General features: G+C 39.3%; 1 protein-coding gene across 1 annotated transcript in view; it reads right to left on the bottom strand.

Annotated features, from left to right (window-relative positions):
- The window catches only part of GRB2 (growth factor receptor bound protein 2), a 49,328-nt gene that overhangs the window by 7,323 nt on the left and 21,319 nt on the right, over positions 1 to 20,686 (bottom strand). Inside the window, exon 3 of the mRNA XM_062010730.1 lies at positions 2,465 to 2,562. Within this exon, the coding sequence (XP_061866714.1) occupies positions 2,465 to 2,562 (98 nt within the window). The remainder of the gene's footprint in view (positions 1 to 2,464; positions 2,563 to 20,686) is intronic.

The raw sequence follows: 20,686 nt of genomic DNA on the forward strand, positions 1-20,686 counted from the left end.
ACAGAACACATGCCTGTGTTATATCAAGGATGATGAGCCCACAGATATATTTCTATACACAACATATTCAATAAAACAATTCTAGGACATCCCCCTTGTAAAAGGGGTATTCACTCCATTTAGCTACACGGATTCATTATGAAAAGCATTTCGGCACTGAAAATGATACATCTTATTTACAAACTTGGTTTCCATGATCAGCTAGACACGTTTTACTTGCTTGCAAGTCTTGTTGTGTGCTTTTTTATCCCTTGGAATGGAAAATAAAAGCTTTCTCCCACAATCATCCTATTTGCAGTGAACTAAACACCTCACTTATCTCTGTGAATAGAAGGAAAGGCTGAAAAAGCTCAACAGAACACTTACAATCCTTACTGAAGCCTCAGAAAGACACCTAGCTTCCCCCCCCCCCACCGAGATTTTACCCAATGACTACGAAGAAGTGTACAAATTGATTAAAGGAAGTAACACTTCCAAAGTAACAGTATCTAATTCTTAAAAGTTTTCTGTCACTTTAAACAGAAAGCCTAAAATTCTTTCACAATTCTTGAACTCACTTCCAGTTTTATGACTTCACTACCACTCCAGCCCTTCAGAATAAAAGGAGCTTGAAATCTAAACCTAAAAAAAGATGAAGAGAAATTGCCATAGGTGAAAGAAACAAAGTTATTTTGAAGGACTACCGTCTGCTTAAGAACATACTTGTACACATCACAAATGTTGTGCACATGAATCTTTGCTACAGAATGACTGAAAAAAAATAACAAAAATCGTAGCATGTCAAAAAGCACACATGGAAAATTAGCTCAAAGGAACCAACTGTGACATTCCCACAACTTCCCTACTGATGGGCTGAGCTTGGTAACACTTGTCTCCAACTCACTCTGCAAGGTGGGTAAAACTCATCCAGTCAGCACCACAAAACCAAAAGCAGGCATTGCTGCTGATGCTGCACAGCTAGGGGGAGATGCACCAACTGGTACAACACAGGGTTCACACCACGTTCAGGCTTGGCAATTCTTTTGGCTTTACTTAGCACAACCATTTTGCTTGGCCCATTTCCTCTACATAAGTTACAATATTGTAAAGTGAGACTTCAGCAAATCTTCAAGAAAAGCTGATTATGAATACAAGCACTTGAGTTTGATACACACATTTGATAAATGGCAAACTCTTCCCCCATCCCTTATGGAGAGAAAGGTGCAGCTGAGCTGCACTGTTGTGCCTTCACAGGAAGCCTCCCTGTCCAGTTTCCTGTAGCTTTTCTGCCTATCATGCCCATGCCTACTTACACCTTTGTTTTGATAACTGACCTGGCAATTCAGATTAACCCTTCAGGTGATTCAGCTAGTGAGGTCACATTTTGCTTTCAGCTTCATTTCCTAGTAGTTAGTTACCAGGCAAACTGTAAGGTTTGCAAAACGCAAGCGAGAAGAAATGGCACTTAAGAGTAGCTGTGGGGTTGAAGGATTTAAGTCTCAGATCCTAGGACAGAATCTAAAGCCATTTTTCAGTTGCTTTCTTTCCAAAACTTCTTGAAAAGCTCTTGTGCCCCCTTCCCACAACATGATCTGAGACTAGCCTGAGAAAAGGAACACTCTCCTTCTCACTCCTGGTCAGGTACCTGCAATTTACTTTTTGTGTGACCTGTATGACTACTTAGAGAGCTTTGCATTCCAGCTGAACAAAATTATGCTATAAAAACTTTTGCATCATTTCCCAGGGTTGTTAAAACACTAGTAAGACTCCCAGCATTGCTGACACATGAAGCTAACTCCACCCAGCTGCCATCAATAGTTTAAACATCTTCAGAAAAGGTCAAATTAACTATGCTTAAAAACCACTACCAAATTCACCCCCTTGCAGACTCAAGATATTGTTCATCCTTTTTTTATATCAAAAAGTGAAAACCTGACAGTTCTATTCCTCTAAAACAAAATACCATGGATGATCACAAAACAAATTAATCATCATTATTATAGGAGACAGCACAGTGGTGTAACTCAAATGCCTGCAGAACTGTTATAAGATGATCTACAAGAGAGAGAAAATGCAATGTGTATTTGTGATCCCCAGTGGAGTAACACAATCAGGGTAAAACAGACACATTACTGCAGCAGCCATGGCTTGAAACAATTTCAAAATTATCTTGTGCATCCTTTTTTCACTTCCCACTTGGCTGCACTAAAGTAGTCTACCTCCTCTTCTCTCCTTTTTGGGGCATAGTCCCTCAGAAGCTTCCTTCTATTTCAAAAGAGGCTTTAGAAAAATAGTTCTTGATTGGATTTGACTGTGTTATCTTCATGATTTAATTACAGTCATCAATCAAAAAAATCAATCATCAGGTTTTGTGGGCAGCTGACACTACAGCTCCTTGTAAAAGGTACACTTTGCAAAATACCCATCAGAAAACTTCCTTCTGTTTGAGAGGATCAAGGGAGTCTGTCACCAAAGCTCTACTTACGGATGTGGTTTCATTTCTATGTAGTTCTTGGGAATGAAGCCATCTTTTCCATTGAGTTCTGCCTTGTACCAATTTTGATCACATTCTTCATTCAAAACCTGAAGGAAGCAAAGAAAAAAATAAGCTTACCATGTATTTTAAGACACAGTAAAATTGATGAAAGTAGTACTAGCTTGTTTTTCCCCATTCTTGTTTCAAAGACTTCTCTGGTAAGATGAACCCATCAAAAAAAAAATGGGGCTAGTCATCCTGCTCCACTGCATCTCCTTAGTGTTCAGAACTGTGGTGAACAAAAAGCTACACCAGTCATTTCAAATTGCCAAAGGACTGGAGTGTCAAAACTCCGTGCTTTAGTATGAAAGTCACTAAGTCCACAGGCAATTTTAACAACATAACTAGTCTGAGATCTGTGCCAAAGATTAAGTTCAGTTTTCACCAAAGTATTCTTCTGTCCAAAATCTGCAAGCTGAGAAATTCTGATTCTTAATCACTTCCAATTATCCCTTTTTTCCTGAATTCAGCTGATAAACCTAATGCTTTCAGCATAAATGTGACTTCATCTAGCTTTTCTGCATTTGTGCTGGTTGCACACTGGACATGTTAGAGATTCCAGGCAATGTCTACGTTGTAGAGCATTTTGCAAACAAGACCTCCCTCAAGACAACATTAGCACAGGCCCAGCTTCAGATACAATTTGCAGCTTCAGCTGGTTTTGACAGTAACAAATTAAAACCAGGTTAAGTTGGATGCCACAGTGACTTGTCTGTTGAGCACTTTTTATGTTAATAAAGCAAGTTAAACACATGCAAACAGCAAATGCAGATGAATAAAGTTTCTTCTGACTTATTTTTTAAAGGAGGTACTTACTATAACTTTATTCTAAAATGAATGGAAGATCTTCACAAGACAAGAGCCATGTGAACAGGTAGCTTTAAACACCACAGAGTGATACTGCAAAGCATTCTTGGTCCAAAAACTTTAGTGCTTTTTTTTCCATTGAATTTCTGTCAGCTGATACAGAGCAATAAGCAAGCCTGGTATGCTAACTGAAGGTAAGTATCTCAAATAAAGCAGTATTATGTTCAGTAAGAGAGCCATGCTATAGTCTGAAACTACCTCTACTCAGTAATATTTTATATGGCATTTGAAGCAAACATTGCACGGAACCTGCCTCCCCTTTATAAATAAGCACCACAACACCACTTTTCCCCAAGCACTTTCACTCCTGCTCAGCTTTCTGAGGTTTTTTTAATTGATTTTGCAAAGGTCAACCAAAAACTCTATCCAAGTTTAGGATAAAAGACGAAAAACCCCTTAAATTGTCAAGTCACAGAAGTATCACAGGATTAGCATTGCCTGAATGCAAGAAGATGAGGAAATGCAAGGAGGAAGACAACACGAATGCTGACCCAGATATCATACACTATGTACACAAGCAGTTGCTGTGCAGACATCCACCAAAACCTTCGTGGGTAGCTACTGCCGTTTCCAACACTTGGGGATTTTTTTTCTATCTCACTGTGTTTCTTTTTTGGGTGGTGAGAGGAAATTTAAAAAAAAAAAAAAAAAGGGAAAAGCAGACCAGAATTTGGAGGCCTGAGAATTCTTTTAACTGATGGGGGTGGTTCAGCAAATTAAACTCCAAAGATCAACGTTTGCTGCCTTTCAAGAACACATGACATATCAACACCTCCATATGCCTCACTGCTGACTGCTACACAGAGAAGAAAAACACCTCAATACCTACCAAAATGTAATCTGGTAAAGTGAAAAAGAGAATAGAAACAATCTCCCCAGGGAATTGCTCTGGGTAATAGTTACCTGCCTGTTTCCTAGCTCCCAAGAAGCTGATGGTACAATGCATTTCCCTCAGCTACCAGCACTTCCATTAGCACATCTACAGGACTTTAGGTGAGCAGAGATATGCGTATCTTCATGGTCAATGCAGGATATTTTCATTTGAAGAGATCCCAAGTACTTTTTATATGGATAAAAATATTCAAGCTATCTTTTGTGCAGTTACTACTTTGGACTTCTCATGTATTTATTTACAAGCACTATTTCAGCACGCATTAGAGTTCAGTCTTTTAGCAAGGATAATCTGACCACAGGTCATGAGCAGTTCAAGTGTGGCTCTGCTACAGGCTCCAGGGTAAAAGCTTCCACATGGAGAGCTGACGCACATCAGCTGATGTCTGCTGAACTGCCTTTAAGCAAGACAGGGGTGCACATCTCTCAGCTGCTGTACTGAAACGGATTCAACTCCAGAATCTGAAATACAGGTAGGGGACACCAGCAGGCAGCTCTGGGATGCTGAGAAGGGAAGATGGAGATTAAAACCAGGTATGTACAAAAGTAAAAAATTGTACAGACACGAGGGAGTCAAAGGGCTGAAGCCCAGATCTACAGCTCAGTCATGCCAAGATTTCGGCACACTGCTTGAGTGACCAGAAAGTTTGGTTGTTACATATCTCAGTCACCATCACTAGACTCATTTACAATACAAAAGAACACATGTCACATTGATGTGATTTCTAATAAGCCACATCTATGCAATGGTGTGCATTTCTTTATCAAAGACAGCACAGGTCAAACCTTTCATAAGACTGTGTACTACAAACTCATCTAATTACCATCAGAGAGCAGTTCAGGGATGTGGCAGTCTGTTCTTTTCCCAAGAGTTAAAAAAGTGCAATAAATTCCAGCTTCATATGAAGGACATCACCACATATTTGTGCTTTTGACAGTAGGTATTAATAATTATCAGAATTTCTAATGCCCAAATGTACATTATTTTAATGAGTCTTATCTTGCTCTGAAGATATGCTAATGGATTTGGAGGAGCCAAATCACTTAGGGCTGGGGGTACTCATTAACGATTGGCCTGAAGCCAACTGCCATCGAGGGAGCACTGCTGAGGCATGCATTAAGCTTTGTTACCAGAAAAAAAAGCTGGATAAAAGACACAGTAAGGTGAACTGCCTACAGATATGTATGCACAACCTGTTCAGGGGACTTCTGCGGTAATAACAAATCCTCCACAGCTCCCTGCCTTCAGTGCTTTGTTTGCTCTAAGGACCTTGCCCTGCTTCACGCCCAGACTGACATATCTTCATAGCCTGTTGTCCCTTCTGGGATCATTTTAACTAGCTGTGTCATTCACACCCTGGCAGACAGCCAAATCTTCCATGCCCTATATTATTTACCAGAGCACTTATATGCAGTCATTTTGTAAATGTCCCTGTTTTCCACTTCCCAAGTCTTTTAGTTCACACTACCAGAGACAACAGAACTTACTCTTACTTACAGAGCTCCGTATTCACATATCATTTCAAAAGGCAGACATGGGTATCTTCAAAATCTATTTCTCTTTCCTGACAGTGTCTCAAACAGACACCACTGGAGCTGCTCTCAAAGCTTACTCTAGTAAAAATGACTCGTATTTAAGTACCTTAAATTCAAGATGACTTTGTAGTCACATGCACAAGGCTGGAATTCTAGTGGCTGCTATGAAGTTCTGTAGCTATTATTAAGACAATTCCAGAACAGCCATGTAAATGTTCAGTTTTCAAAAACCTATGCCACTAACATCCATTAGTGAATTACAGCTAAAAAATTAAGTCAGGAACACACAGGAGTCTCTGCACTGGTGCATCCAGCTCAGATGTTTACAACTGACATCACTCGCTTTTAAATCGTAAACCCACTGAAATGAAAGATCTGACACTATGTAATTAAACCATTTTTGCTGAAAAACATTTCAAGGCAGGCATCCAGTAAATGCATCTATCTCATACCTTCAACTTGTCCACAAGGGACTTCCAGATAATAATTAAGATTAAAATTTATTACTTAAAAACGAGGGCTATACCTCTAAGAAAAATAAATACAAACTGAACTATGGTGTGATTTTCCCAGACTTACCAAAGCCAGAAAATTTAGTTAAGGTACTGCATGTATCACTGGATTTTGCTTTGAAAATGTCCCCAAGTACAGATAAATGAAGTAACAAAACTATACTTAAAGATAGAGTCTGTAAAAAAAAAAAAATCTGAAAAGCACAAACACTTATTTATACCAACAACTGTTAAAAATTGCTGTTCTTTGTATAGGTCAAACGAAAAAGCATTCCCTTGCAGACAATCCCCTTGTCTGCTAAAGATCTAATCAAGGCTATGCCAGAGCTAGTCTTCCTTTCACACTGGGGCATCTGTGCCTGAGAGGAGGAAGAAGGAAGGATATTTTTAGCCACTACATTTGAGCACATACTGCCATGTGATGTCCTCAGCCTGTAGTCAGCCCTGTTTTACAGTAAGTGGCTCAACTGCTGTCCCTCAGTTTCCTAGTTTGATAATAGATCTCTTATCAACTCAAGTCCATCTGTTCCCATGGAAATGGAGAAGAGGCACTGCTGAAGAGACACACAAGGCAATTACCAAGTTTTAGCCAGAACAGTTCACACATAGCAAGCACTCCCAGCCCTTTTAAATTCCCTATCTAGCCAATATTCCTAAGCATAGCTTTTCCATCCTTGTGAACTGTTGCACACCAGTCTTGATCCTCTCAAAATCAACCAACTTTCAGGAGCATGTAGGCACTAAAATGGAACATAATAAGCAGATCTGTCACCTCAACTCTCAAGCTGACTCCTGTATCCAAACATGAAACTAAACAGAAGGCCTCAAATATACTTAACATGCTTGCAAATTCAACCCAAGCCATCAGAATGCCTCAGCTTTGGAGAGATAAAACCCAAAAAACTTGTTCAGAGAGGGCTCAGTTTTGGCTGAACCTTCTCTTTCCTTGAACTGTAAGGTTTTGGGATTCTTGCCACGCTAACTGAAACAGAAGGTAACACAACCGCTCAAGTATAACCTGTTAGCTGCCAATGTGTTCTTTCTCCTCAACAAGGTTGCGCTGACACTGCCATAAGAACCATGAGGCAGTACATTAAAAACACTCCCAAAGTCTCAGAAATGCAAGGAAAGAGCTCATAGTACTCAAATCAGCGCAGGATTTAACATTTAGAAAGTGAACAAATGATTCAAAGGCAGTAATTCTTTAACTAAATCTTTAAGCCCAGAAATTACGTGTCAGGGTGGAACACTAGTTGGGAAGACAGTTCTTACCCTCCACAGAAGTGCTTTAACGCAGCCTTTTGTTTCAGAGAAAAACAGCTCCTTTTTTTGCTCTGAGAGGTACAAACAAGCGACAAAGCCAGCAAACATTCAACTGGCTTCAAGGGAAGCTACACCTGGATTCAACTGAGCAGTTTCCACTCAATAGCATTTTCCTTCCCCATAAACTCACTGCAAAAGGCACCAAAGGATGTTCAAATTCATGTCACAAGCCAAGAGACTGCCTGGAAACTTGCAGCTCCCTTCCTTATCCTTATGTTGCATGAAATCTCAACAAATGAATCCTCCTCAATTTGGCTCCGTAACACCATCAAAGTGGCTACACAGACGAAATATTATCTGAAGGAAACCTAGAGTAATCTGCACCTCAAAATGGCATTTTAATTCAGGTCAGGCCAAATCAGAATTTTAATTTGCTTGCTTTACTCATCATGGCACACAGCACAGCTAATTTTAAGTTTAAGCATTCCATACAAAAAGATACATTAGACAATTAATGTGACTAGCTCAAGAACACACAACTGCTAAAATATTCCAGGCTTTTTCTTAAATTCAATGTATAATAACCACCCACAGGAAATGCAAAATATCCACGTTCTTCAGATCAAAACCTAAAGCACCATGTTTAGACATACTTTAAGGTTGTAAGCATTTGCTTCTAAGTTGATACAAAAAGCTGTGAAAACACTTAACCACTGAGGAAGAGTTACTGGAAACAGAGAGAAAAATTGTTTCTTAAACTGCACTCAGCTCCCGGGTATTGTAATACAGTACCAAAACAATGCATGTAGATAGCAACAGCATGCAAAAACATGTTATGGATACAGGTTTGCATTCTCACCTTTGCCCCATTCTCACTATCACTATAGAAATCCTTCTTCAACCCATATCTTTTTTAAGGCACAAAAAGGACCCAAAATACAAACTCAGAAAAAACTCCTATTTGAGTCTTCCCATCACAAGAAACACAAAGTACAAAGGCCCCTTCCCCTACTCCTCAAGTGGTGCTTTTCTCAGAAGCAAATTCTGAAGCACACTGACTTTTCACACTGACAGGGTCTATCAGAGCAGCCCAAGCAGTTGAAGCAGGTATATCAAGGAAAGCAAATTCTGAAGCTGTGCAAATCAAAAGGGTAGAGTCTGAGTTACATGCTGCTGTCTTGACGTGAGCTATTCCTATTCATCTTGAAGGAACCTGACAATCTAGCCCAAAGTAAAATACAAGACAAGGCTCAACGACAGCAAGCCAAAAACGACAATGGAAGTCACAGTACACAATCAGTCTAAGATCTAAACTTCTCTTTCCATACTAAGTAATACTCTTCTCCATGTCTATTGCATTAATCTGCTCATCACTGGAGACTCGTTCCATGTAAACATTTAAGCGTAAATCCTGTATTTGCCTAACCTTCAAGAAAAGGCTGATGGGGAGCAGTAGCTGAGTAAGATTACGGGAAAGGGTATTATTTTTAATTATGTGAGATAAAGGTAAGTTGCAATTACAGTTCCATGCAATATTTCACCATGCAAAACTCCAGATAGAGAGATAGTGGTCAGGAAATCCATAGTAGCACTGGCTGGCAATTATAGTAAAGAATGTTGCAACAAAGCGAAGTCCAAGGAGAGGAATGTAGGTAGGAATTAGCATTCAAGCTTTCACTTCAAAACCACTTTGATTTTTTGTTTAACACAAGAGTACTTGAGGCAACTTTAAAGTTAAATGAGGTACAAATCAAGTCTAGCCACAAGGATAGAACTCAGTACAGACTAACTTACCCTGCCTCTCAGGCCTTGCAAGTTTTGTACTGGTCCTCCAGTTACAAAGACTTAATTTAAGATAATAGGAAAGAGAAGTAAAAAGAGAACAACCTAGACAAGTCTCTTTCCCGGTGGCTCACCCTTTTAAGGTTTATGTGGCATGAAGAGATAGTAAGGAAAAAAAGCCAAGAGTATTTTAAAGTATATCGTAGCGACTCTCAAAATGTCTAACGGAGATCCCAGAAAGAGCCAATAAAGCCCAAGGAACTTTGCCACAGGTCTCATCTTCAATGAAGTTTCCCTCTATGTAGGAAGTTTCCACCAGCACAAATGCAGAAATAAAATGCTAACAAATTCACCAGTTCTGCCTACACTGCTTGTGAAGGATAGTGAATCTCTTCACTGTTACCACTTGTATAAAGGCTGAGCTACAGCTACCACAAACTGCACGCTTTCAAGGAGAAGGTTAATGAAAAATGCAAAAATCCTCATTAGAGAAAGAATGGCAGTCTGCAGTAACCATCAGTATTGGTGATTTTACAACCCAAACTAAAATATTTTTTCAGAGTTAGAAGTAGCTACAGCTCGTGTTCTAATTAGGGTTCCCTCATCTAAAAGACCCTCAAGTGTTTTAGTAACAGCAGGGACTCTCAGAAGTGAGATTCATTTTCTGTTCAACAGCTTTAACGGTGCTTAAACGAACACCGATTCTGATGCTTCTAAACGTTAAAGATAACTGTTCAAACGTTCAACATTCAGATGTTGCAGTGAATGCACCGTCTCATTGCACTGCTTGATCAAAATGGAGTGCAAAAAAGGGAAAAGATTGTTATCTTAGCATAAGCTCCACAGCTTGGCTTGTGCACAGAGAGCAGAATGCTATGGGATTCAGAAGAACAGTTTCTTAAAAAGAGGAAGGGGAGTGTTGTTTTTCCTTAACAGACCAAGGGTTAGTTTACAGTGACTAAAGACCAGGACCAGACGCCTTTTATAACTAGCTGTAGTGCTCAGGATGTTATCACGGAAACAGAAGACAAAACATCCTTCCTTCATCTCAAACCCAATCCACAGTGAATTTGGAAGCACTGAAGAGCACAGTGTTTTGTCAGTTTTCTGTTGTGCAGTGTGGATTAGTTTACTCTGGTAGTAGTGTGGATGGACTTTTGCTCGCAAACAAATGTCTTTCCTCATTGGGTTTTTATTTTAAAAATAAACAGATTAGCAGATGTAATTTAGGTTTAAGTGGGGTCCCAGAAGAACAATCAGTGAAGCACAAAAACTGAATTCTATGCCATCCTTCTTGTTTTTATTGAGAGGAAAAAACCAGCTTTGAATTCCGAGTAAAAACCTGCCCTATTTGGGAAAGGTTCAAAACCCAAACCTCAAAATAACCCAGATACATATACGCACATCTGCACATAAAGAACAGAGTATACATTGCCTTAAGCATCTAAATAAACCTTTGAGTTTGAGAGCACAACTTTTGAAAGAACTACTTTTACCTAGTGGTCAGACTAACGTCTCCTGGTTTCTACTTCTGTATCTGCTGCTAACACAAATGTTATAAATTCCAGGCTCTCTTAAACAAGGGCCTGTTTCTAGTAATCCCTTCAATTCAGCAGCCTGGATACCAAGTATAAGACAACATTTGTTATCATATACTCTAGACTATTTACTCAAGTACAACCAACTACAATTTTTCAGACCTTGAATGAAATCGTAAAGCTTTTATAAGAGCTCTTGGCACAAGCTCTGAGGGACAAAGGTCAAAAGTCACTCTACCAGAAAATAATAACTAAAAAAGCTATCACACATTCCAATGAGAGTGCTTCAGAGTTGCTTTCAAGTCTAACAGTGAAACACTACAGAGATAGCAGCAGCGGTCTTGTGGCAGTTCACAAGCATATCAAAATCCTGTATTTCTCACACAACTTCTCTCACCACACCGGCTCTGTTGTAAACCATTTCTTGATGGTATCAAAAAGTGGAAAAGGTAATAAAGAACAAGCAGTCATACCATGTACTTGTCATTCCAGCTGTAGCTGCCTGTTTAGAGCTTTACAATACAAATGAAGCTGGTCATATACAGTAGAAGTGAAAAATGCCCTGGGGAAATACACATGCATGACAGTCCATAAATCAGATAAGATTAGTAGCTTGTGAAATCCATTTTCAATCTGCTTTGCATAACAATTTTACCTGAGTACCATATAGATCCTATTTCTAGTCCTATTTTGTCCTAACCTCTCTTACTAAAATGCACTGCCAGGGAATGTATTTTTCATCAGCTCTGAGGAAGGACATACAGCTGTTTCTCAGAGACGGGGATCACTCCTCTAGGAACTGAAGGCAGAATCCTTATCCCACACATTGGCTTTAAACACCCTACACCAGTCAAGAGGACGAAAACATTCAGTAGAGCATAAGGGAAGGCTTGCATTTCATTGAAAAACAAGATATTCCAACAGTAATAACCAGCCCTGAATCATTTCATGCTCGATACCCCAAATCTCTACAAATATAAAATCCCCAAAACTCCCCTATCAAGAATGAGAAGAAATGACAAAATTAAGACAGTCGTGCTTTCTACTCCAAATGGAGCATGTGTACAGATAACACTGCTGTACTTCATTGCCCAAGAAACCAAATCCAACACCCCACTCCTGTACACTCATTCTTAGTTACTACTTTTCCTAGCCCACCAATTGAAGCTTTTAACCTATCGCTTTTAACCGGAGAGCAACTGTGGAGTGCCATCAAGTAACTGCACCGTGTAAGAGGTTTTCTACTACAACCATTCTAATGCCTGTACACAACAGTTTCTATGACGTACGTAATAGCAGGTTAAAGTCTAAGGTGATGTGTTATGGAAGACAAACTGCTTATGATCAGCTGCAAACCTTCAAAGGTGCAGCCACTGAAGTTGAATACTGCTCAGTGCACTTGGTATCCTGTGAAAATACAACATGTAAGGCAATCCTACCTCGGTGATGGAAAAGTTGGGCAAGAGGAAAGACGACTACTAGTGCAACAACCTGGACTTCCATCTTTCACCAGAAGTTCAGGGTGTGACCATAGGGAGGTTTTATAGTAGTCCTGTGGACTTCCAACCACTGTGCTCTGTAGCCAAGGCCTTGCATGCACTGAGTGGAAGAATTTCTTTGCATGTTGTACAGGTATTAAATAGCCCTATCTATACACCTCACTAGGAGTTCTGCTTGTCTTCTGTGTCTGATGCCACCTTGATTTCTACCAGTTTCCCACTCTAATGTTTTGGGTATTTTCAGAGGAACTGATACCTAGCTAGTTATTCCCCATCCTGTACTGATGCAATTGATTATTTCTGCCTACATGTATGACAGTACATTAATTCTTTGTTAAGCACCTTCCTGTTTTAATAATACATCTCTTCAAACCATGGAGATAGTTTTAAATCGTGTCCTCTGCACATATAACCCAACTACTCATCACCACAAATATTACAAGCATGTTCTATTTCATCACTCAGGTCATTAATGCAATATTATCATACTCAAGATTATATTGTGGAAAGACAGTCTTCAAGTGCAACAGTGAACCACTACTACCTAAGCTTGATCATGGTTCTCTAAATATCTTCACAATCCCTCTCCTATGGTAGGTTTCACCTAAATGAGGTCTCCCTGGTTGTTTACTAAACAGGCTGCCAATGTCAGCAGACTGCTAGGCTTCATAGCCCAGGATGCACTGGCAAGTTTAGACTAACACTATGTCTAAAGACATCATGAAAAATGCAGGCTTGATGGACTTAAAAAACCTAGAGAAAGTTAAAGTGTACGTGTCTTGCACCGACAACCAGGCTATTCGGTGAGAACTAAGACAAATATCGATGTTAACCGTCTGCTACAAGGCAAATCAGAAGGAAAACAATATAAAGGTTGCCCAAAACCAAGTAGAGGTTGCCTGAAACCACTACCAAAACCCAACTACATTTCAGGGGGAAATACAACTAGAAACACTATCTTCTACATTTCAAAGTACACTAAGAAAAGATACAACTTCTAAAGGTTGATAAGAAAAAATTCAAGTGTTCAAAACACAGACTCAGTCTCCAGCTGCTCTGTTTTTTCCAATGGAAAAAGCTATCAACCATATGATCAAAATTCCAATATGCTTCCATAGATCAAGACAAGAGGCAGATTCCCATTATTAGCAATACTACAGGAGGGAAAAGGGCTTTCAGTGCAATTGGTATACATTTACAAGACAGATAATATTTTTTCTTTAAATTCACGTTTTTAGCTGTTTTATTATTTATTATGCATTCATTTTTACAGTGCAAACAAATTAACAGAGCAACAAAAACCTTAACTTTATTTCATCTGGTTTTAACATTTAAAGGCCTTAGTAGTCTACCAGCACAGACTCTTGCATTTGATACCAATCACTTAATATTTTATAGCATTGCAAATTTTACAGAATGTAAAACAGTTTTACTCAGCTCTTTGTCATAAAGATATCAGGAATAATATTTGGCAACTATATATCTCTAGAACAAAGTTTGCTAGGTTAATTACACCTGATTTGCCATAGTTAAAAACACGGGTATTTGAAAAGCTACGCAACACTTATTCTGGTATTACTGAACTTTGGTACTTTTCAAGACTTCTACTCAGGGTCCTCAAAAACCACAGTTGTTAAATTATGCCTTGAAAGGTGGAACACTTATTCAACTGGAGACAGAGCTATCAACTAAAATCCAGATGATTTTAGCCTGCATTGAGGAATGAGGATGTTTGCAGTCATCTCTCAATATGGTCAGCAACTAAATTGTTAATACTGATTTCACCCATACCTTGACCACAGTATTAACAACCTTACTAGTGAACTCATACTTCTGAGCATGAATTCCTACCCAGATACAAACTCAGAGGCTACATTGTCAGTTTGTAGTGGCTAGATGTTTGGCAGCCTTACGGTTGGAGCTGGTTTATGTAGTTGCTGCCATGTGGCTGCACCCTCCCACACGCTCTCCCTGAAGTGGTAACAGGCACTTGTGTAGCTCAACAGATTGGGGAACTTATCTGCAAAACAGTTCAGGGAGGAGGTGTATTTTACACCTGTCTCAGTTGACTGGTTGGCAACACAGAATGTACACAAGCAACTGCAGGGTACAACTCTGGATCTGAAGCAAGAGCCTCAGGAGACAGGAAGGAAAGGAACAGGGCAGGACTGCTTGATCAGGCACTGCCATGAAGGAAACGCCATTCGTTCCAGTTTGCAAAGATACAAGACAGGCCCACTCTACAACTGTTACAACAAACAACTCAAACTTACATCTGCAGGAATAGTTCCACTTGTCTAAAGTTTTATCTAGGCAGAGTTAACAGAGCAGACTATTGGAAGAGGTGGACAAGAATTCAAGAAAGAGCATGTGGGTAGTCCTAAAAAGGGGCAGCAAAAACCCCAAACTCAACTGACTGTAAGTGGGAGGAAGGGAAATGGGGAAGCATGAGTGAGGGACTCAGTTGAGGCTTACAGACGCATTTGTGTCTTCTAACGATAAGCTTATTTGGGCAAGTGTTAAGAGAGCTTTTTTTCAAGCTGTATACAAGCTGAAGCAGGAACCTTTAATGGATAAGATGGAAAGAAAAGTTACTTTCAGGTCAGCCAGCGAGGTTAAGCTAAGCCTTATACTGATCCTGAGACAAGATCGGGAGACATCTGAAGATTTCGCAGCATAGACAGAAAACCCACACTTAATGCATGAAAAAGCTATCGAGTTCAAGGACACTCACAAGAAATACTGGTGGGCTGATCAAGTCTCTCTTCCTGTTTCATACTTTCAACAGTGACAGCTGTTGGTCCTTCTGACAAGTTTAATTCTTTACAGGTTACATTACTGACATGCACAGCAAAAGTCATCCCTTCCATCCAACTATACATTGTAAAACTACACACGAGGAATCTAGTCATAAAACCCTGGTCTGTTTAAACATTACATGTTAAAAACAGAGCACAAAATTCAAACCTTTTAGACAAGTGTTAACTGCAAAATCCTTTCTGCAGCAACTGAGCAATCAGTTTTTACTAGGAACAATCAACATTTACTAATGTCTTGCACACCTAAGACTCACATGTGCTTTCCTGCCATTCCCTAGAGCATACTTGGCAATTTGCATTTGAAAGTACAGAATAAGGAAAAGCCCAGTTCCACTACCTTGAGACAGCTGTCCCAAATGTCATCACCATTCAGTTCAGACCCCAGCTGCAAAGGCTGATCACTGTGGCCAATGAAGCTGAAGTCTGCCATTTCCTGTTAGCACCAAAAAGGATTTACAGCCTTAGTGAGCTAAGAATAGTATTATCACCATCTATTGGAACTGCATTTTCCTCAACTTCAAAATACATCTGTAACTCCCCACCATTTCAATCCCTATCCTACTGAAAAACTAAATTGTGCTCAAATCTCATTTTGGGATGAAAAATGAAAACTACTTTTAAAAGGTACACATAAGATTTTATGAGCAATTGCTGCAAAGCAACATTAGTGTTCTGGGCAAGACCTGAGAATACCTCCACACTGTCAGTCCACACAAAGAAGATGGATTTTATACTGTTCTTAGGACACTTGCATCTGTACCTCTAGGGAAAGCATAATTTAGCTTCTTCCATAGACTTTACCAGTCATACTGATGGAGAACAAAATGATATAAATGTTTGCAGGAGGGAAGATGCTGACCTTTACACACCAGTAAAATGTAAAACACTAACTACTGCTAATTAGATGAGAAAATAGGACATAAAATATGGCAGAAAGCTCCTCCACTTTTCTACTATGTTAGCACCCAGTCTGAAGGTTATGTCAATCTTTCAGATGTAAGGCTTACTGGAGTTGCCTTAAACCAACCGATATCAAAAAACAAAGGCTTGCAGAGCTTCCACAACTCTCTTTGCTAAAATTTTATGCAGAAGTCTTATGGTTCTTTTTTAGACAGCCTTTTCACTCAGATTGATCCCCTGTCAAGAATGACATTTAGGGGAAGAAAAAGAAAACTTTTGCATTTGTTACAGTAAGGGTTCACTGTGCTCATTTAAATTATCCTCCTCTTAAAACAGAGAAGATATGACTCATATCAAGTGTCAAAGTCAACGAACCCTCAACATGTTCATTTTTTCTCCAACCCTTTACAGCTTTTCACAGAAGTCATTACTGGAGGAGTATCACAGCAACAGCCCTTACATCACCATCTATTCCCCCTTCCTCCTCCACTACCCCAAATGGAACAAGCATGCTATCACTAAGAAGCCAGCTCATGCAATTCTTTATTCTTTGCAATTTCCTACCTCTCATTTGAAAAACAAATACTTCACTGTTATCTAAAAATATATTAAAACATTGCCAGCAACTCAGCACTCAAAGCAAAACAGCCATCACCACCCAGTGTGAATGCACAATAGAAGCAGCATTTTTGGTAAGGCAAATTTAAGTTCTTGAGAACAGCAAGAAAAATAATTCAAGTCCCAAAAAGAAAGAGCTGCTCTATAATCACCGAGAGAATGCTGCTCTGCCATCATGAGACTCAGCCAAATGTATAGCCCGAGGGGAGGAATGATGACGGCAGTTTGACAGCAGCAAAAGCATTCAGCAGCTATGCCAGCTTAGGGCATGCTGATCTAACTCCCATGCCAAAGCTGGTTTCTCCCACTACACAGCCAGCACAACTACTTTAAACTAAAGAACCTTACCTAAAAAACCCAACAAAACAACAACAAACAACAAAACCTCAACCCCCCAAAAACAACAAATCCATCTCCACTTCTGGCTTTGTTCACAGTGCAACTCTACAAATGTCTGCACTAGGACAAGTAGGAATGACAAACAAAACACAATATCCTGTTTGTAAAGCAAAGACTTGTCCCCCAGGCAGTTATTTCACAACTGAAGTTTGTTAAGCTTTGCCCAGCACCTCTGTGCACTCCATCTGCACCCCTGTGCTGGCCCAAGTATTTGAGAAGTTAGTCAGGATTGAACAGAGTGAAGCAAAAAAACCCCTGTAACCTGCAAGGGCTCCGTTTTTCCCAGCTTGCTCAGTCCCAGTGGAACTCAATTCAGTTAAGTGAATTTTATGTCAACAGAGCACAGAAATTAGCAACTGGAGGAAAAGCTCAAGTGGTCCCTGTACTACAAAACAATGAAGCCTAATTAAGGGTCAGGCACTCAAGGTACTCTGAGCAGTTGAGGCAGCAACTTAAGTGCTGTTCCTGCATTGCATACTTACCTCTAAGCACAACCAGGTGTAACAATACACACTTTTCTACAAAAGATCCATTTTAGTTGACTTACAAAATGACAGAACACACAGAAGAAGGAACTTGTTTCTTTCTATCTCAGCTGTGATGTACACTAAGACATCTTTTCCCCTTCCTTTCTAATCTTCTTCCCTGTCCTCCAAAGGCAGCTTCACAGAATGGGAACTGGCAAATATGCTTGATGTTCAATGATAACCAGTAGAACAGTCAGAGCAACACTGAAATGCTTTAAGGAGTTCCCTGCAGCATCTAACCTAGAAGTCCATCAGTTTAGTGCAATAAAACCTCAAATATCCTATGAATCTGTTCAAATAGGAGTTACAAGAAAATACAAATCTCTTAGAGACAGAGAATCTACTGTATTTGCTTTTTAACTCAAAGAACAGCTGTCATTTTGCTTTCTTTTCATTTACAGGCCTGAAGAAGTAATAACATTTGTTTCTTAATTGGTGACTGAAGTGCAGAAAGGACAAAGCTCCCCCCACAATCTTAAAGATTAAGACAAAGACCTCTTGTAATCCTCAAAGTCCACCTGATGTTTCTATTAGTGTTCTCAGTAAAATGTATTAGCCCAGCACAGAAGAGTCCCTTTCTCCATCACAGACTAGAAAGTTAACCCTTTGCAATCAATTAAAGTTGACCTCCTAGTAAGAACATGGAAGTTGTGCTGTAGATACTAAAAAGCTAGGGACTTTGGTGATCCAATTCAGTTATCCCTTCTTTATTTAAAATACTCAATTATGTATTTTCCAGCATCTTGTACCATGTTCTACATACGTGTAATGAAGTGTCTCCTTACGTTTTTCAATTTTTGTATGTTAAGCATTGGCACAAAACTGGAAAATCTCTTTTTTTTTCCCCCCTTCAGAAAAGCTAGAAAAACCCCACAATTCTGATCCATGATGAACTAAAGATCCTCCAGACCCTTAAGGTTCTCATTACAGATTTGCCAAAGTAAACTGAAAATAGAACTCTCGGTAACCATTACTTATTTGTTGTCATATACATAGGGGAAACTTTATGCTTTGCAACTCAAATGAGTTGATTTACTCATTTTAGACCATCTGTTTTTAAAAAACACAAAACCCACAAAAAAACAACAATTAAGTGTATCACTCTAAGTAAGAAAGTTTTTGAGAACTTGATTATTTCAGGATTATATAAAGTTTGCAGAACAGGCCTCAACTGACTCTTCACTAAATTTTTCTAGCTACTGAAGAAAGGGTTAAAACCAGGACATTTTCAAATCTAGAGACTAACTGTAAAGAGATCTGAATAATAAGATTACCGTAATCTGCCTCACACACATAGCTAGGATCAGTCCTAATCTCTTCATTTTGAGACAGATGGAAAAAGCATGAAATCAGAGATAACAGGAGGCCAATTTCCTAGAACAGGCAGCTTTTCAAGGCTCACCATAGCTGTAAGTCAATATTTTGCTAGATTTGTAGCTATTTAACAAATTCTAATATAACATATTGGAAGGGAGAATCGGGCATCTCCAAATCCATGCTGCATAAACAATGAGAAAAAGTAACACATCAATGTAATTTTAGTACGTTGCAGAATATTAAAGACTGAGAGACTCATTTACTGAGACTCTAGCCAATACCATTCCCAGATGCTTTAACTGGGAAACACAGTGAGTAAAGAGTCAATCATTTGAAAAACAAAGATCTTAAAGCTGCACATGACTTGAGACTGTTTATTGATTTTTACTATAACGTGGATAAACAGTGTTCAAATAGCAATTTGCATCTGTGACCAATTTGACATAAAGCAGTCACAGGGACAGTTTTAATCTTGGTTTAAGGTAGCATATTAAAGAGATGTAGCATGGAATGATCCCTTAGCTCTTTTATTCTGCAGGATATGAATACTGAGAGGGGAAGCATGAAATAGCCTCAGATATACAAGATTGCTGAGAATGATTATGGTGGCCACTATCCAGCTACCTCAGTGGAACATGGCCAAGAGTCATCAATAGGAAAACGTAAGGAAAAGAAAGAAAAGCGAGGTATATTTTAGAACTAAATAGGATCTGGAAGATGCCAGAGATTAAATAACTGTTAAAGAAAATAGAAATAAGCAAGAAATCATCCAAGGAATTAAAAGCGTGCTGGTGGCTTTAAGATAAACATAACATTATTTTTCAAGCAACTAACAGCTCCTAACCCTTTACAGAAAAACTGTCCTACCCTGCAGGTCAGAAAAATCCTCAGTCTCTCTAAATCAAAGTCTGCAACATGAGATCTTTGAGGTTCAATGTTTAGCAGTATTGTGAACCAGTTACACAAAGACCGGAGAAAGGAAAAACACAACACAAAAGAAAAAAGCACCACATGATCCAATCTCTTACCAAGTAGGTTCACCTGTCAGTTCAGACTATTTACTCTTTTAACTTGTAGAACACATTAGCTGTTCCCAGGCATCTGCTCTTAGGCAGCAATTTTAATTCAGCCCACAAAAAGATCCCACTCTCAGTCTCATTGTTGTGACCTATTATAGAGACATAGCCACAGTTAATAATTTGGTTAGTATCCACACAGAGCTCTTTCTATTGCTTCAGCCCCGTTTGTACACACACATTAACTTCCTGCTTCACCTCTTATCTGTGCATTTTAAACGTTGAATTTAACTCTCCTTTGTGGGGAAGACGTGCAGATCTGCAAAAAGCACTTAGCACCCATTTCATTTGGGGATGGTTCACTGACCAAAGCTAGAAGAGGAGATCCAATCAGATCAGTTTTGCAGGGCTGGTCAAGGCTTTCCTGTCCACATAAAAAGAACAGCAAAACCAACCACTGTGTAACTTCAGCCTCCTGGCAGGGATGACTTTTTGCTCCCCATCAGAATCCTAATCCAACTGCGTGTAAACAAACCCTTGCTTAAAAGACCTTCATAACTCGATTCTAAATTAATTCATAAATCAGCATTGACTAAAATAAAAGTAACGAAGCTCATCTTTCCCTGTACAAATTAAGGCAATTTCAGTTCAGTTTTCCACAGTATAAAAAACACTATTTAAGGCACC

The sequence above is a fragment of the Colius striatus genome, chromosome 18 (genome assembly GCF_028858725.1).
Source record: "Colius striatus isolate bColStr4 chromosome 18, bColStr4.1.hap1, whole genome shotgun sequence".
Classification (NCBI taxonomy): Eukaryota; Metazoa; Chordata; class Aves; order Coliiformes; family Coliidae; genus Colius; species Colius striatus.